Source organism: Dendrobates tinctorius, unplaced genomic scaffold (genome assembly GCF_039654945.1).
Source record: "Dendrobates tinctorius isolate UK_male_01 unplaced genomic scaffold, ASM3965494v1 ptg000011l, whole genome shotgun sequence".
In the NCBI taxonomy this organism is placed as follows: Eukaryota; Metazoa; Chordata; class Amphibia; order Anura; family Dendrobatidae; genus Dendrobates; species Dendrobates tinctorius.
Window position 1 is genome coordinate 86410976 of NW_027361679.1, and position 19638 is coordinate 86430613.

Sequence of the window (19638 nt, forward strand, 5' to 3'; positions counted from 1 at the left end):
TATGACCGTGGTGTGGTACGAACAGGTGTCTGCATGCACACACGTTACAGAAAATTTGTCTGATGGTCCAGTCGGGGCTGACACCAGACTGGCCTTCACCAGAGTCACCACACTTCCTGAGTCTAACAATGCCACCACATTTTTACCATCAACAGTTAAATCACACAAGTGTTTTTCCACATCCTTTTGACCGGCATTCACACTCACTACCCGTGCAACCATAGACATGCGGTTTTTAGAGTCTGTGATGTCGCACTGCATGGGTTCAGCAGTGACCAGACAGTTCACAGCAATGTGGCCCATCTCTTGGCAGCGGAAACACCTTACGGGCCCCTTGCTTAGACCATAGTTCGTTACTCTCGGCCTCGCAGTGCGGGCAGTCCCGTTTTCCTCCCCCACTCTCTTAGGGATTTTTCCTTCTCCCCTCCTCCCTGGAACAGTCTTACCAGTTCCACGTGGAGATGATGAAGAACAAGGTGGGGTAGCGTCGTCTCGGAGTCCTTCCGCCACGGAGTAACGTTCAACCAGATCCACCAGTTGATCTGCCATCGTAGGATTTCCATGGCTTACCCACTTCCTCAGGGCTGGCGGTAGAGCTTTCAGGTACTTGTCCAGGACGACTCTCTGGATTATCTCTGGCGCTGTCAGCACCTCGGGTTGTAGCCACTTCTTCGTCACGTGGATCAGGTCGAACATCTGTGACCGCGGTGGTTTATCCGGCTGATAAGTCCATTGATGCACTTTCTGTGCACGGACAGCGGTCGTCACTCCCAGCCGGGCCAAGATCTCAGCTTTCAGTTTGTCAAAGTCGTGCGCGACTTCAGGTTCTAAGTCATAATAAGCCTTTTGGGCCTCACCGGAAAGAAACGGGGCAATCAGGCCGGCCCAGTGGGCCTTCGGTCATTTTTCCTGCACCGCCGTCCGTTCAAACGTGGTCAGGTATGCCTCGACGTCATCTTCGGTCGTCATCTTCTGCCAGTACAGACTCACGTGAATCAGTCTCGACTCGGCTTCCAGGTTAACCTCAGGTAAGCTTGCCAGGCGCTGTGCCACCTGCTGGAGAAGCGAACGATCGGTAGCTGTCATGTCCACCAACTCCTTCAGCTGGGCCATTATCACCAAATTAGCTTCTTGCTGGACGGCGGCGGACTGTACCAGCGCTTTCACCACGCCCTCCATGTTCATGCGTCCAACATGATGCCCGCGTTCTCCACCACAATGTGATAAAACACTCCGGGATCGCCTTTGCTGGGGTCAAAGGTCACTTGCGTTCAGCATGAAACTCAGGCGCACAGCCGGGGTCCGGGTATAACTGACACTGGGTCAGGTTTATTAAAGGTGAAAGCAATGCCTAAAGGAAAAAAAACATAAAACAAATCCTAAACAAGGTACAACCTAACTACCAACTGGCGGGCTTCTCCCGTCCAGCCAAACCACAGTTACCGTGGGCACTTCTTTCATTCACGTGTGTCTCTCACACAGACAGGCTCTCTGTGTCCCCAGGCTGAGACACTCATACAACCACCTGGCATCCTTTTATATCCGCCTCCCATAATTCATTAGTAACCAGGTGAGATACTGACCAGACTAGGCCACATAGGAAAGGTATCTGGGCGAGATGTGCCTGCCCTCATCCACTATTCCCACATGATTCTCACAAGGCGTAATGACGTGCCTGAAGAAAGCAAGGTTTGCAAAGAACTGTGGATGACGCAGGCTCATGCAAATCATGTTATCACTCCCACATTGGCCTGATAACAATCGAAGAGGGCTGACTACTATGGGGAAACAATGCCCATTTGACTAGTCAATGGCCTAATTGGCATAAGAAAAACGGATTTATTCATACTTTTTTAAACATGGATTTAAGTAACTAACATAAAGGGCTAGTTAGACAGGGAATTTAGTTAAACATATACAGTTGTGGCCAAAAGTATTGACAGCCCTGCAATTCTGTCAGATAATACTCAGTTTCTTCCTGAAAATAATTGCAATCACAAATTCTTTGGTATTATTATCTTCATTTAATTTGTCTTAAATGAAAAAACACAAAAGAGAATGAAGCAAAAAGCAAAACATTGATCATTTCACACAAAACTCTAAAATGGGCCAGACAAAAGTATTGGCACCCTCAGCCTAATACTTGGTTGCACAACCTTTAGCCAAAATAACTGTGACCAACCGCTTCCGGTAATCATCAATGAGTTTCTTACAATGCTCTGCTGGAATTTTAGACCATTCTTCTTTGGCAAACTGCTCCAGGTCCCTGATATTTGAAGGGTGCCTTCACCAAACTGCCATTTTTAGATCTCTCCACAGGTGTTCTATGGGATTCAGGTCTGGACTCATTGCTGGCCACCTTAGAAGTCTCCAGTGCTTTCTCTCAAACCATTTTCTAGTGCTTTTTGAAGTGTGTTTTGGGTCATTGTCCTGCTGGAAGACCCATAACCTCTGAGGGAGACCCAGCTTTCTCACACTGGGCCCTACATTATGCTGCAAAATTTGTTAGTAGTCTTCAGACTTCATAATGCCATGCACACGGTCAAGCAGTCCAGTGCCAGAGGCAGCAAAGCAACCCCAAAACATCAGGGAACCTCCACCATGTTTGACTGTAGGGACTGTGCTCTTTTCTTCGAAGGCCTCTTTTTTTCTCCTATAAACTCTATGTTGATGCCTTAACCCAAAAAGCTCTACTTTTGTCTCATCTGACCAGAGAACATTCTTCCAAAACGTTTTAGGCTTTTTCAGGTGAGTTTTGGCAAACTCCAGCCTGGCTTTCTTATGTCTCGGGGTAAGAAGTGGGGTCTTCCTGGGTCTCCTACCATACAGTCCCTTTTCATTCAGACACCGATGAATAGTACGGGTTGACACTGTTGTACCCTCGGACTGCAGGGCAGTGTGAACTTGTTTGGATGTTAATCGAGGTTCTTTATCCAACATCCGCACAATCTTGCGTTGAAATCTCTTGTCAATTTTTCTTTTCCGTCCACATCTAGGGAGGTTAGCCACAGTACCATGGGCTTTAAACTTCTTGATGACACTGCGCACGGTAGACACAGGAACATTCAGGTCTTTGGAGATGGACTTGTAGCCTTGAGATTGCTCATGCTTCCTCACAATTTGGCTTCTCAAGTCCTCAGACTGTTCTTTGGTCTTCTTTCTTTTCTCCATGCTCAATGTGGTACACACAAGGACACAGGACAGAGGTTGAGTCAACTTTAATTCATGTCAACTGGCTGCAAGTGTGATTTAGTTATTGCCAACACCTGTTAGGTGCCACAGGTAAGTTACAGGTGCTGTTAATTACACAAATTAGAGAAGCATCACATGATTTTTCGAACAGTGCCAATACTTTTATCCACCCTCTTTTTTATGTTTGGTGTGGAATTATATCCAAATTGGCTTTAGTACAATTCTTTTTGTGTTTTTTCATTTAAGACAAATTAAATGAAGATAATAATAACAAAGAATTTGTATTTGCAATCATTTTCAGGAAGAAACTGAGTATTATCTGACAGAATTGCAGGGGTGTCAATACTTTTGGCCACAACTGTAGGAATGCTGTTGGGCTGGATGGCATGGGAGACATGACAGGTTCCCTTTAATAATAGAGTCAAAGCAATGACCGTACATTTTTCAAAGAATCAACAAGAAAATTACCAAATTAATAAATCAAGGATTCATTTTTTTAATGAGAATATCGCTTTAATTTATTTTCATTTAGAACTTGTCTTGTAAAATACAACCAAAAGCTTTATCAAGTTCATAGTAAATTAATTCTCACCCCAGAAATATTGAGAGTTAAAATAACCTTTAGAAGTTACAGCAAAAATGGATTCAAAACATAGACAAAAATGTTTTCTGTGCCGCTTTAAAAGATACTGAGTTTTTCATTCTCGCAAGACATTCATATCTATTCTAGATATACTTTGGTATCCTTTGTCTCAGGATGAATTACACAATGTATCAGCATGCTATCAGTTTTTACGTATAAAGGTTTTTCTGATTTCCTGAAACAAATCTGCTATCATGAATATTACAAGGACTAGTAGCTGCCAGCAGCTGCCAATGACTTTTAGACCGGTAGTGGAATGTAGGACTCTGCTACATTTATCACAAAATCTTCTATTGAAACAAATGTCATGAATGCATTATTGTGCAAAAGTGTGGATGGTAGAAGTTTACAAGAAAAGATAGTAGTCATTTTAAAGGTACAATACTGTGTTTATATTGTCTTTCCGATTTAGCATGCCCCCAAGTATATTTGCAAGGCATAGTTCTGAGATTGACTGGTGTGAAGCAAATTACTTGCATTCAGAATATGTAGCAGAATACTACAACACGGTAAGATCCTTCAAACTGCATACAGATTTCCGCTTTCCATCCTCAAAGTGCCTGTAATCTTAAAAATTGCACACAATTATTCCCTGTATACAATGCTTATACCCTATTGACTGGTTTCTTTTTAGCTCAGCTGTAATTTTTTTCGGATTTTCCTAAATGGTCCATGCAAATTTGTCGGTACAATGTTCAAATGAATCACATTTTATTAGACAAACCTCCCAATGATGAACAGTATTAAAAAAAACGACTCAAATTATTATGCACAACAGAGTTTCCAAACATTTTATAGAACTGAAAATGGTAATTTGTTGAATTTGCAGCATTAAGAGGTCACAGTTACTGAAATCAAAAGCTTTTTTAATCAAAAACATCTTAAGAGGCCAAGTTACATGTTAACATAAGAACCCTTCTTTGATATATCACCTTCACAATTCTTGCATCCATTCTTGAACTTGTGAGGGTTTTGGCTAGTTTCAGCTTGAATTTCTTTGCAGGATGTCAGAATACCCTACCAAAGCTGCTGTTCTGATGTGAACTGCCTCCTACCCTCATAGATCTTTTGCTTGAGGATACTCCAAAGATTCTCAATAAGGTTGAGGCCAGAAAGATGGTGGCCACACCATGAAATTCTCAGCTATTGACTCATGGACTAAAGAATTGTCGTGAATGAAGATGACTTTGCTACGGATGGCACCGTTCTTTCTTCTTATACAATGAAAGAAAGTGGACAGTCAGAAACTCTATATACCTTGCCAAGGTCATTTTCACACCTTCGAGAACCTTAAAGAGGCATAACAGTTCTCTTCCCATGATTCTGACCCAAAACATGACTCCGACGCCTCCTTGCTGACTTTGCAGCCTTGTTGGGAGATTCCACCAACCATCCACTACTCTATAAAATGGTTGTTGTTCCAGCTTCTTATAAAATCAATTTTATTTAACAAAAATTAAAAAATGATGACAGATATAATGTAGATATCCTGAATTTATACTGGTGTTAACCAATAAGAAAGTATTCTCTCGTCACATGATGCCGGACATAGTTAATTAAAATCACATGAATAATTAAAAAGAGACCAAAAAATCCAACAATAATATAACGAAATCAAAAAAAGTCACAATTAGTAAAGAACAGCAATCCATATTTTTTGAAAATAATAAAAATACACACAACCGATTCAATCTCAATAATGAATCATCAGTTCCTTGCGGGCATTTAATACTGCAGGATGGCATGATCCTGAGAGAAAGATCCAGTAGGTTTTCCTGATCATAACTATTCGTTTAATGTCACCTCCTCTCGGTGGTTTCAACAATCGCTCGATACCGGTAACTTTCATTTTGTCAGTACTCCTGTGATGATAAATGAAATGTCTGGACGCTGCAGAAACCGAACAATTCAGACTAGAGAGAGATGACATCACTTATGTGCTCTAATATTCTGATTTTTAAATTACGAGTGGTGCATCCAACATAATTTAAGTTACACTCCACGCAAGCAATCAGATACACAACATACTTGGAATTACAATTGATGTAATGTTGTATTTTGAATTGTTTCTGATTTTCATGATCCCAAAAAACATCAGTGACCACCGCATGTGAACACGTCCTACACCTGGTACCACCACGTTTGAAAAAACCTGAAAAAACGAACCACGTAGAATGTTTGTTTTTGGGGTTAGAAAAGCTTGGAGAAACAATATTACCCACCATAACGCTCTCTTGGCAACAATGTGAAACCCAGGGGCTAAAGACAAAATGGGATTCTCAAATAAAATCAGAATATGTTTTTGACAATTGATTTGATCTGGTTAAACCATGATACGAGGTAATAAGAGCCTGACGTGATTTATTCTGCACAATTTTGCATGATTTATTGAAGGTCCATTTTGGATAACCCCTTTCTTTAATTTATTGCAGCACTGATTAACTTCTTGTTCCAACCTGGATTCATTGCTGCAATTTCTAATTACTTGTGCCAACTCACCCATTGTCACTGATTTAATTATATGAAACGGGTGTCTACTATTGGCATGTAGAATGCTATTGCCAGATAGAGGTTTGCAGAATGTTGAAGTCTCAATGGGCTGACCCACTATACCCTTTAATTGCAGATCTAAGAATGAAATGAAAAAAGGGTTAACCACATATGTGAAACGCAAGTTAAATTGATTAGAATTAAGACATTTACCAAATTCTGGTATGACAGATACATTGCCCTCCCAAATAAGGAGTGTACCGTCGATGTATCTGCCATACCAGAAGACATATTGCAAAAAGGGATTATCTGCAGTATACAAGAACCACTCCTCCCAGTACAACATGATCAAATTTGCCAAGGATGGTGAATGTTTACCACCTATGGATACACCTCTACACTGAAGGTAATAACTTTGATCAAAACAGAAATAGTTTTGCACCCTCAAAAATTGAGTGACTTGGATCATAAAATCATGCAGGTCAGCTGTGAAGTTACTATATTTATTAATATGATATTCCAATGCCGAAACAGGTATGTGTAATGGGATGGATGTATATAAAGCAACCGCATCACAGCTGACCCACGATAAATGATCCTTCCATATGACATCTTGGAATTCATGCAATACATCCCTAGTGTCCCTAAGGAATCCTGGAGATCTTGTACACAATGGTTGGAGCAGAGAGTCCAACCACTGACTAAGGCTACTTTCACATTAGCGTTTTTTAGCGCCGCCCTTCGTGCGCAATAGAAACGCATGCAAAAAATGCATCATGCGTTTTGCATGCGTTTGCGCTTTTTAGACGCGTTTTAACTAGTTTCAAGCCATGTTAACTCTTAAAACGCATGCGTTTTGTAATGCAGGCGTGCGCATGTACATGCACACGCCTGTGTTCCCATAGACTGTAATGCATTATTTTGTCGCATTCCGTGTGCAAGTGCGTTTTTTTACGCCGATGGACGGACCCAAAAATGCAACAGGTTGCGTCTGGCGCGCCTAGGCGCACACCTTAAAAAAACGCATTTGCATGAAAACGCATACGAACACGTGAAAACGCAAGACCATGCGCCCCCATGGTAAACATAGGGGCGAATGGCGCATGCGACCAATAGCGCACTATGCACTGCCCTAAAAAACGCTAATTTGAAACCAGCCTAAGCCACTCAGTGACTGACCCTATGCCAGAAATGATAGGGCTCATAGGTGGCGGAGAAATGACTTTATGGACTTTAGGTAATGCATGCATTATTGCGAGAACTGGATGGCATACCTTGAGAAATTCCACCTGAGTTTTAGTGAGAACTCCCAAGGCAAAACCCTCATCAATTATTTCAAATGTTTCTTCCTGAAAGCGTCTTGTCGAATCTGAACCCAATTTTTTATAGGTCATATCATCTGCTAGGAGGCTGGTAATTGCTCTCTGTAGACATCTGTATCGAGAACAACTACTACACCCCCTTTGTCAGCCATCCTAACAGTGGTTTCAGACATTTTACCAATTTCTTTCAGTGCCTTAGTCTGGGCAATATTCAAATTAGACTTATGCCTCGTTACGAATAGCAGTCAAATCTAAAGTCCGTAACTCTCACTCCATTACCAATTGGAACCGATCCATACACTCCACTAGAGACTGATTTGGATAGAATGTTGGATTTCTTGTTTGCAAGCTATCTGCTGTATAAATCAACTGTTGATCCAAAGAACAGTCATTCTGTAAATCGTGCAGGTCTCTGAGGGCAAGCTGTTCTGGAAAGGGCAACTTGTGATAGCCATTTAAGGGTTTGTTCAAATCATGTGTCTCCACTGAAGAATCTTGGGAAAAAAATGCTTCTTTACTGTCAAACTGAACATAAATTTATTTATGTCCATTAGCTTTTGAAACAGATCAAAGCATTTATCAGGAACAAAATTTAATCCCAAAGACAATACCTGCATATGTTCATCAGACAAAATGCTTCTGGAAAGATTCAAAACATTTGAGAAATCATGGTATACTACAGGTTATTCTTGAAGCAGATTTATTAATATTCCTCTTAAGAATAGAACGTGGGAATTTCAGTGAATACCACCATCTACCCCACTCATTGACCTGTTTTTCTTGATAGTCCTTGGCTTCACGTTGGAACTTGCTTTTTTCGATTGATGATAACATTTTCTAGTTTGGCAATGGATAGATTTATTAACAAAAAAAGCAAGTTTCAACGTGATGTCAAGGACTATCAAGAAAAACAGGTCTGCGAGTGGGGTATATTGCAGCATACACCAAAACTCCCACGTTCTATTCTTAAAGGGAACCTGTCACCCCCCAGGTGTTTTTAAGTAAAAGAACCACCTTGTGCAGCACTAATGCTGGGGGCAGGTCTTTCCCCCCCCCGGACACAGATGCCTCACATCCGTCAGTCATGTCCTGCTTTTGAATTTGGCGCTGCCTCCTCAGCGTTCATTTCTTTTTCTCGTGCCTACACTGTAATATTCTTTCTTGGGCATGTGCAGTTAGTGCTGCCCATCCTATGACATCACATGATGTGACACCATGTGACCAGGAGGGGCGGAGCTCAGCAGAGCAGTGGTGCAGCAGGACCTGTGATGACGTCAGCACCATGTGACCAGTAGGGGCGGAGCTCAGCAGAGCAGTGGTGCAGCAGGACCTGTGATGATGTCAATACCATGTGAGCAGTAGGGGCGGAGCTGAGCAGGGCATTACAGTGGTGCCAAATTCAAAAGCAGGACATGACTGACGGATGTGAGGCGTCAGTGTCCAGGGGGGAAAGACCTGCCCCCGGTCAAACTTCAGGTATGTCTGACCAATTTTTAAAAACAATTATTTCGGCGGTGGAAGGGACGCTAAATGAAAGAGCCACCTTGACAGAATGCAGCATTAGTGCTGCACAAGGTAGCTCTTTTACTTAAAAACGCCCGGGGGGGTGACAGGTTCCCTTTAAGAGGAATATTAACAAATCTGATTCTGAATCTGCATTACGTGTGTGTCCTTCAGCTCGACTGATCAGGAATCAGCTGATGACAGCTCTGTTGATATTAATACCGAAAGTTCTTCTTCTGATGTTTCCTACTATAAGAGACGAAAGTACCAAAATTTCCCAAACAAACAAAAGGCACGGGGGCCACAAGCACAGCAAGCCATACAGGTATGGTCACCCGCTTCAAGAAAAACCTGTAGTATACCATGATTTCTCAAATGTTTTGAATCTTTCCAGAAGCACTTTGTCTGATGAACATATGCAGGTATTGTCCTTTGGAAAAAATTTTGTTTCTGATTAATGCATTGATCTGTTTCAAATCCTAATGGACATAAATAAATCTATGTGCAATTTGACAGTAAAGAAGCATTTTTTCTCAAGATTCTTCAGTAGAGACACATGATATGAACAAACCCTTAAATGACTATCTCAAGTTGACCTTTCAAGAACAGCTTGCCCTCAGAGACCTGCATGATTTACAGAATGACTGTTCTTTGGATTGACAGTTGATTAATAAAGCGGATAGCTTGCAAACAAGAAATCCAACATTATATCCAAATCAGTCTCGAGTGGCGTGTATGGATTGGTTCCAATTGGTAATGGAGCGGGAGATACAGACTTTAGATTTGACTGTTAATCATACAAGGCATAAGTGTAATTTTAATATTGCCCAGACTAAGGCACTGCAAGAAATTGGTAAAATGTCTGAAATCACTGTTAGGATGGCTGACAAAGGGGGTGTAGTAGTTGTTCTTGATACAGATGTCTACAGAGAGCAAATTACAAGCCTCCTAGTGGATGATATGACCTATTAAAAAATTGGGCTCAGATCCGACAATACGCTTTCAGGAAGAAACATTTGAAATAATGTCAATGACCTGCGTGATTTTATGTTCCAAGTCACTCAATTTTTGATGGTGCATAACTATTTCTGTTTTGATCAAAGTTATTACCTTCAGTGTAGAGGTGTATCCATGGGTGGTAAGCATTCACCATCCTTGGCAAATTTGATCACGTTGTACTGGGAGGAGTGGTTCTTGTATACTGCAGATAATCCCTTTTTGCAATATGTCTTCTGGTATTGCAGATACATCGACGGTACACTCCTTGTTTAGGAGGGTAATGTATCTGTCATACCAGAATTTGTTAAATATCTTAATTCTAATCAATTTAACTTGCGTTTCACATATGTGGTTAACCCTTTTTTCATTTCATTCTTAGATCTGCAATTAAAGGGTATAGTGGGTCAGCCCACTGAGACTTCAACATTCTGCAAACCTCTATCTGGCAATAGCATTCTAAATGCCAACAGTAGACACCCATTTCATATGATTAAATCGGTGCCAGTGGGTGAGTTGACACAAATAATAAGAAAAATGCAGCAGTGATCCAGGTTGGAACAGGAAGTTAATCAGTGCTGAAATAAACTAAAGAAAAGGGGTTATCCCAAATGGACCCTTAATAGAGCATGCAAAATTATGCAGAATAAATCGTGTCAGGCTCTTATTACCCCATATCATGGTGTTGTGAAATCTTTGAAATATATAGTTTGCAGTTTAACCAGATCAAATAAATTGCCAAAAAACATATTCTGATTTTATTTGAGGATCCCACTTTGTCTTATTTTTTAGCCACTTGGTGTCATATTGTGGCCAAGAGGGCTGTTACGGTGGGTAATATTGTTTCTCTAAGCTTTTTAAACCCCACAAACATTCTACGTGGGTAGATTGTTCAGGTTTTTCAAACGTAGTGGAACCAGGTGTAAGACGTGTTCACATGTGGTGATCACTGATGTTTTTTGGGATCATGAAAATAAGAAACAATTCAAAATACAACATTACATCAATTGTAATTCCAAGTATGTTATGTATCTGATTGCTTGCGTGGAGTGTAACTTAACCCATGTTGGATGCACCACTCGTAATTTAAAAATCAAAATATCAGAGCACATAACCGATGTCATCTCTCTCTCTCTAGTCTGAATCGTACAGTTTCTGCGGCGCCCAGACATTTAATTTATCATCATCACAGGAGTACTGACAAAATGAAAGTTACCGGTATCGAGCAATTGTTGAAACCACTGAGAGGAGGTGATATTAAACAAATGATTATGACCAGGGAAGCCTATTGGATCTTTTGCTTAGGATCATGCCATCCCACAGGATTTAATGCCCGCATGGAACTGATGTTTCATTATTGAGATTGAATCGGTTGTGTATGTATTTTTATTTTCAAAAATTATGGATTGCTGTTCTTTACTAATTGCGTCTTTTTTGGATTTGGTTATATTACTGTCGGATTTTTTGGTCTCTTCTCTTTTTAATTATTCATGTGATTTTAATTAACTATGTCCGGCATCATGTGACGAGAGAATACTTTCTTATTGGTTAACACCAGTATAAATTCTATGGAGGTTTCACTATGTGTAGCTTGAGAAAGGACACTTTGTGTTTGAAGCGGGTAGCTATTCAGGATATCCACATCATGTCTGTCATCATTTTTTAATTTTTATTAAATAAATTGATTTTATAAGAAGCTGGAACAACATCCACTTTTCTTGATTACTGCACATGAGACTACACGGGTTCCGTGCTTCTACACGCCGAATGCTGCTGTAGGTGAGCTGGTATGTGCTTTTCCTTTTGCATCCACTACTCTAGCCATTTAGACCTCCAGGATTGCATGACACTCATCAGTAAACAAGACTGCATAAAATTAGTCTTCATGTGTGTCTGGGTCCATTGCAACCATTTCTGCTTCTGAGCATTGTTTAGGGGTGGCCATTAAGTAGGTTTATTTATAATGGCAAGCCTCTGGAGGATCCTACACCTTGAGGTTAGCTGGACTCCAGAGGTACCAGCAGCTTCAAATACTTGCCTGCTGCTTTAAAATGGTATTTTAGCAGCTGCTCTCTTAATCCGATGAATTTGTCTGGCAGAAACCTTCCTCACTGTACCTTAAAAATGGGAATTATGTAATAGTTTTTCTTTTTTGCAGCAACAGCATTAACTGAGCATGATAACACTGTCCTACTGTTTTCAAAAGTTTCAGGTTCAATTATGAAATGAGCCATTTCTTAATGATTTTGACCTCATGAATTCAAATGTGACAATGAAAGTTTTAGTTGACTCTTGTTTTTATGATCTCAAATAGTAGTTTTCCTTTTACTGCCACACATACACTTGCAATTATAATATTTTCATTTTTCAAAGTGTCTGAAAAAAATGTTGGCTGTAGTTTAGATAAGTTGTTTGCTGAACAAAAAATTAGTTTGCCAACTTTTTCTTATCTTGGTCAGAGAAAGACAACAACAGTAGCTTTTAGGCTTCATTCACACATCAGTGTTTTTGCATCCATATGTCATCAATAATGGTCTCCAAAACACAGAACCGGTGTCAATCTTTCAATTACACTGTGTTACCAAGATTTTGTCCTTCGGACAATTTTGAGTGTTCCTGATAGATTTTTTCATGCTGATTTCAGAAATGACTTCAGATTTTTCCTATCACGCAAGGTTTTTGAAAAATGATTGTAAACATTATATTATTCTGTTATAATTCTAAAAACTCATTTATGAACTTTTTCTGAAACAGTATACTGTATATACTTGCGTATAAGCCGAGATTTTCAGCCCATTTTTTAAGGCTTTAAGTCCCCCTCTCAGCTTATATGCGAATCATATATGCCAGAGGGTCGGCGGGGGAGGGGGATACTTACCCCCCGGCGTGTCTCTGCAGCCCCCCTGCTTCTCCCACGGTCTCAGGCACCTTTCTTCAGCGGTCACGTGGTACCGCTCATTAAAGTCATGAATATGCGCATATTCATGACTTTAATGAGCCGTACCATGTGACCGCTGAAGGAAGGAATAGCTGCCGGAGACTATGTTAGAAGCTGGGCTGCAGAGACTGCGCCAGGAGGGGGTAAGTGCATGCGATATTCACCTGTCCCCGTTACACCGCTGCGCGCCGCTCTGTCCTCCGCATTATCTGGCTGTGATGTTCAGGTCAGAGGGCGAAATGATGTGGTTAGTGCGTGCCTCGCCCTCTGCCTGAACAGTCACTGACAGAGGACCCAGAAGGCAGAGCAGTGCGCAGCGGTGGAACGGAGACCAGCAAATATCGCCAGTGCTGGGGCCTGAGCCAGCGGTGACACCGGCACCTGTCCCCCATAGCGTGCCAGTGTCCCCGCCTGCTCAGGACACCGCATCTGGCCCCAAGCGACAAGAGTATGTCATTTTTTTTATTTGCAGCATATGGGAAATATTCTATGGAGCATCTTATTGGGCAGCATATGAGGCATAATCTATGGAGCATCTTATGGGGCATAATCTATGGAGCAGCATATGGCTCATAATCTATGGAGCATCTTATGGGGGCATAATCTATGGAGCAGCATATGGGGCATAATCTATGGAGCATCTTATGGGGCATAATCTATGGAGCATTTTATAGGGCAGCATATGGGGTACAATCTATGGAGCATCTTATGGGGCCATAACCTTTATGGAGCAGCATATGGGGCATATTATTCTATGGAGCATCTTATGGGGTCATCATTAACTGTATGAAGCATAGGGAACTAGGGGGTCTGCAATACCAAGACAGGTTATTACACTTGGGGTTATTTAGTTTGGAGAATCGAAGGCTTAGGGGTGATCTTATTACAATGTATAAATATATGTGGGGACAATACAAAGACCTTTCTAATGATCTTTTTACTCTTAGACCTGTGACGGGGACAAGGGGGCATCCTCTACGTCTGGAGGAAAGAAGGTTTAAGCATACTCACAGACGCGGATTCTTTACTGTAAGAGCAGTGAGACTATGGAACTCTCTGCCATATGATGTTGTAATGAGTGATTCACTACTAAAATTTAAGAAGGGACTGGATGCCTTTCTTGAAAAGTATAATATTACAGGGTATATACACTAGTCTCCTTAATATTGCGTTGATCCAGGGAGCTAGTCTGATTGCCGTATGTGGAGTCGGGAAGGAATTTTTTTCCCCAATGTGAAGCTTACTGTTGCCACATGGGTTTTTTTTGCCTTCCTCTGGATCAACATGTTAGGGCAAGTTAGGATAGGATATGGGTTGAACTAGATGGACTTAAAGTCTCCCTTCAACCTTAATAACTATGTTACTATGTTACTATGTATTATATGGGGCTCCTGATTCAATATGTATATTCAAAAACATTTAACCTACTGATTTCTCAATTCATTTTACTTTTATTGGTATATAATTTTATTTTTGAAATTTACCAGTAGTCGAGTCAATAAGTTTTCCCAGCTTTCAAAATTAGGGGGGTTGGCTTATACTTGGGTTGACTTATATACGAGTATATAGGGTATTCTGAATTTTCCACTGAAATAACATAAATCGCTGATCTACACATATGCAACCACTTATTTTGCGAATTTCGCACAGGCGCAGTAAATCATTCGGCTGACCATGTACGTATCATACCACATCTCCTGGGCAGTGGAGGAATCAAAAGACAATACTGACATACTTAGAGCATGGCTGAATGGATCACGACCTTGAATGCCGTTCGCTGTCCCAATGATATGGAGAGAGCAGACAGATCATGTAACAGATTGCTACTTCTGCCTTACAAATGTAACAGGATATTCAGCAAAGAACAAGAAATCAATAGAATATCCTAATCTTCCTTCAGCCATAAGACCAGTGTCACATGATGAAAGTCTTCCTGTTCCAAAGCCACCCAAAGTATGGACAATGGAGGACGTCGAAGATGAACTAACAATGTCAGTGGAAAATGAAACTGCTGCAGACCCAGTCTTTGAGCCTTCTACATCTAATCCACATCTGATCAGTCAAGCTGATCTGAGTGACTTGGTCAGAGATTTGAAATTGTGAAAGAGGCAGACAGAATAAAGGGGGTTTTACACTAAGCGATATCGCTAGCAATATCGCTAAAACGTCAATGGTTTTGTGACGTTATAGCGATATTGCTAGCGATATTGCTATGTGTGATACTTACCAGCGACCGGCTCCCCCGCTGTCCATCGCTGATCGCGCGAGAATGTCCGGCTCCATTTCTCGTCGGGCGCTTCCTGCTGAGACTTCCTGCTGTGATGTCCAGCGACGCATGGAGGCGGGCGGGAGGACGTCTGGATCGCTGTGTGTGAATGGTAAGTATCGTGCGCTGCGTCGCTGCTGCATCGCTGTGAGGTCTTTCTGTATGAAAGCTCACTAGCGATCATTTAGCGATGCACCAGCGATCCTGACCGGGTGGGATCGCTGGTCGGATCGCTGGTGCATCGCTAAATGTAAAAGGGCCTTTAATGGGATCAAGGCTACAAGAACGGAATCTCTTATTACCAGGAACAAGAGTTTCTGTTTTTTGCAGTCATCAAGAAGACCTTAATCAATTTTTCAACCACGTCGAGAGTTTAACCTTTTGCAACGACGTCTTGGGCTTGTTTGGTGCTCTTGGATGCGAACATGTTCCGGAGGAATGGCAACTGTTCATTGTCAGTTTTAAGGCTGAAGACTGTTTTACTACACAATGGAAATATCTATCCTTCTATACCTATTGGACATGCCATACACATGAAAGAAACGTATGAGAATTTGGAGTTACTGTTGACCCGCATTAATTATAGAAATTATAACTGGAACATATGTGGTGATCTAATAGTTGTTGCACTTCTTCTTGGATTGCAGCTTGGATATACCAAGTATTGTTGTTTTATTTGTGAGTGGGACAGTCATGCACAAGAAATGCACTATTTCAGAAAGGACTGGCCACTCCGCGAAAACCTGGTTGTAGGACAGAAGAATATTAAACATAATCTTCTCATTGATCCAGCAAACATATTTCTCCCTCCTTTGCATATTAAACTTGAGCTTATGAAGAATTTTGTCAAAGCAATGAGCAAACAATCTGAAGCCTTTTCTTACTTGCGACAGAAATTTCCAAGAATAAGTGAAGCAAAGATTAAAAAAGTTATTGTTATTGGCCCACAGATCAGAGATATAATGAATGACACTCTGACAGCGGCCAGAATTACTTTTTTTTTGTCACCACAACATTGCATTAAAATGCAATAATGGGCAATCAAAAGAACATACCTGCACAAAAGTGGTACCATTAAAAACATCATCTTGGCAAACAAAAAATGAGCCCAAACCCAACCCGAGATCATGAAAAATGGAGATGCTATGGGTCTCGGAAAATTGCAAAATTTTTTTTTTTTTTTAGCAAAACTTGGAATTTTCTTTCACCACTTAGATTAAAGAGAACCTAGACATGTTGTTAGGGCTGGCAGAATGCACCAAATTATAAAATAATAGTAGGTGCGTTCGCAGCCCGGGGTCCACCGTGCAGAGGTGGTACACTGCTGCTAGGCAATGGCAGGAGTATAAAGCTGTGTGGAAAGGTCACACGTGGGTTAACATCACCCAGTGTGAACAGAAGTAAACCCTGATAACTCACAGAGCCGCAGTACCGCTGAACATAAATGCCGGAGCCTGTTTAACTCGCAGAGTCCGGCCAAGGAGCGCACAGAAAGCGGTCACAGAACTCTGCCCCAAGGACACAGGGTCAGAGTCCCTCTAGACCTTCTGAGGGCACAGCGTCACAACTGCGGACTCCGCTATAGACGCTGACTACGGAGTGTAGAGCACGTGCACAGAGGCGTGCCGAGCCACTGGTGGAAACGGATGCCTGTCTCAGACTCTGTCCTACCTACACCTTAAGCCTGAGCAATTAACAGGCTAGGCTGCACAACACATGCATACCAAGGGTAGGGGTTTTTTAATGAGTCATTCACTAGAGACATTCATACATGCATACAACACTCACTCCTCATAGTCTGATAATGCAGTCTATACTAGCGCATGGCCAAGCAGCCATGCGAACTGTTGTGAATTCACTTTCTGGCCTACCTCTGGTTACTAGTGAAGGTAGTGGAGCTGGTTGTATTGACAGAGGGGTCGCGAGTTCTCTATCCGGGCTACCTCTGGTGGTTACAGGAGGTAATGGAGCTGATCTAATTAACAGAGGTCTGCCACCTGATAATGAGGAGGATGATTGGACATCTGGAGTTTCTGATTGGATTTAAGACAGCCGGCTCCCTCTATCCCTGCTGGTGATTTTTTCCTGCCTCCTGAGGTCTTAGTTTCCAGCTCAGTCCCTGCATGCTCAAGCTAAGTGTTCTTTTGCTATTGTTCACATTTGATTTGGTTTTGTCTATTTCAGTTTTGTGTGGTCAGCCAGCCCCGGCTGGAGCCGTGCTGAATTTCCATCCTTATGTTACTGTTTGTGCCAGTTTGTTTTTGTCCCTTATTAGATTGGCCTCTCTTTGCTCTGCTTTCAGAATATACCAGAGTGCTAATATAGTGGGCGAAGTCTAGTGACTTCAGTGTTTTTTCTATCAGACGTGTTGGGCATTTTTTGCAGGGTTTTTTGCGTGATTGCAGACAGTGTCTTTCCTTTTCTGTTCTGTCTAGTTAGTTTGGGCCCCGTCGTTTGCTCAGCCTATTTTCCTACCTGCATTTGTGTTTTCATCTTGTCTCACCGACAATATATGTATGGGGCTATTTATTCCTTTGGGGTCTGCTCTGGGGCAGGTTAGATTTCCCCTTTCTTGCTTCAGGCTTATTTAGTTCTCCGGCTGTGTCAAGGCATCTAGAATCATTGTAGGTACGCTCCACGGCTACTGCTAGTTGTGTGGATAGGATCAGGGGTCTGCAATCCGCTTAGTTACCAACCTCACTGGTTTTCTGTGGCTTAGCTTGGTCTTGCTTTCCTCCTCGGTGACCCAATCATAACAGCGAACCTTTTATAGCCACGTGCTTCCGGGACCTTCCTGGCCTTTCGGATGGACCAATCCAAGCTGGAGAAGGACCTGAGCACGTGAACCTTCGATCTCCAATGGGAGATCACTCCACGGGCATGCTCAGTGGACCAACAGGAGGACTTAGTCCCTGTAGAGACTCGCTGCTGGCCAGCCTGCGTTAGGTGGACCAGAGGTGGTAGCAGCAAGCAAGCCCACAGTGCTCGTCTGAGCAGAGCACTGGGAACAACAAGTCTGCTGAGGAGTCTCCTCTGCGGCTGAAGGAGAATGGGAGACCGCCGAGTGGAAGGCTCTGGATTCCTGCTGTGCAGTGGCAGGAACCCGACACCTAACATTAGCCCCCTCCTAGGGCCCCCTCTCCTCTGAGCCTCGCTACGCTCAAATGCCGCAATAATGAGCGGAGCGTGGATGTTCTCCACTGGCTCCCAGGTCCGAGCCTCTGGACCATGACCCTTCCAGTCCACCAAATAAAACTTTTTACCACGCACCATCCTGCGTCCCACAATGGCATTGACCTCAAACTCGTCCGAAGACAGGTCCGATGTCCCGGCAGATGACTCGGAGAACTGGGACATGTGAACAGGTTTAAGGAGGGACACATGGAAGGCATCCAAGATAGCCAAGTGTGGTGGAAGAGCCAGACGATAGACCACAGAGCTGATCCGCCCGAGGACTTTAAAGGGGCCAATGTAGCGTGGAGCAAACTTAGTGGACTCGACTCGCAGCCTGATGTTACGGGCCGAGAGCCACACTAAGTCGCCAGGGGAGAATGTTGGAGCAGGATGCCAATGTGCGTCCGCAGAGGACCTCATTCTCTCCTTAGAGGCCCAAATGGCATCCTGGGTGTTGCCCAAATATCCCATGCCTCCACCACCCAGTCTGCCACCCTAGAGTCAGTGGATGACACGGGCATGGGCACAGGGACACGAGGATGCTGGCCGTAGTTAAGGAGGAATGGCGTCTGGCCGGTGGAATCGGCCACAGTGTTGTTCAAGGCGAACTCTGCCCATGGCAACAAAGATGCCCAGTCATCCTGCCTGGCCGAGACAAAATGTCGGAGATATGTGACCAGGGTCTGGTTGGCCCTCTCTACCAACCCGTTCGTCTCGGGATCATAGGCCGAGGAGAGATTCAGTTCAATACTGAGCAAGCGACAGAGCTCTCTCCAGAAGCGAGATGCAAACTGGGGTCCCCGGTCACTGACAATCTTGTCAGGCATGCCGTGTAAGTGGTAAACATGTTTGATGAACAGCACTGCTAAACCCCGTGCGGAAGGTAGCCGAGAGAGAGGCACCAGGTGCACCATTTTAGAAAAATGGTCGGTGACGCTCCAAATAACTGTGCTGCCACTGGACTTGGGAAGACCCACCACAAAGTCCATGCCAACCATCTCCCAGGGCCTGTCCACCACCGGTAAGGGGTAGAGTAACCCAGCAGGTCATTGCCGGGAAGGCTTATTCTTGGCGCAGGAGACGCACGCCTATATGTAGACTTTGACGTCACACG

General features: G+C 42.8%; 1 protein-coding gene across 1 annotated transcript in view; it reads left to right on the forward strand.

The window, feature by feature from the left end:
• Positions 1 to 19638, forward strand: part of ACER1 (alkaline ceramidase 1) — a 58195-nt gene that overhangs the window by 11853 nt on the left and 26704 nt on the right. Inside the window, exon 2 of the mRNA XM_073544237.1 lies at positions 4248 to 4344. Within this exon, the coding sequence (XP_073400338.1) occupies positions 4248 to 4344 (97 nt within the window). The remainder of the gene's footprint in view (positions 1 to 4247; positions 4345 to 19638) is intronic.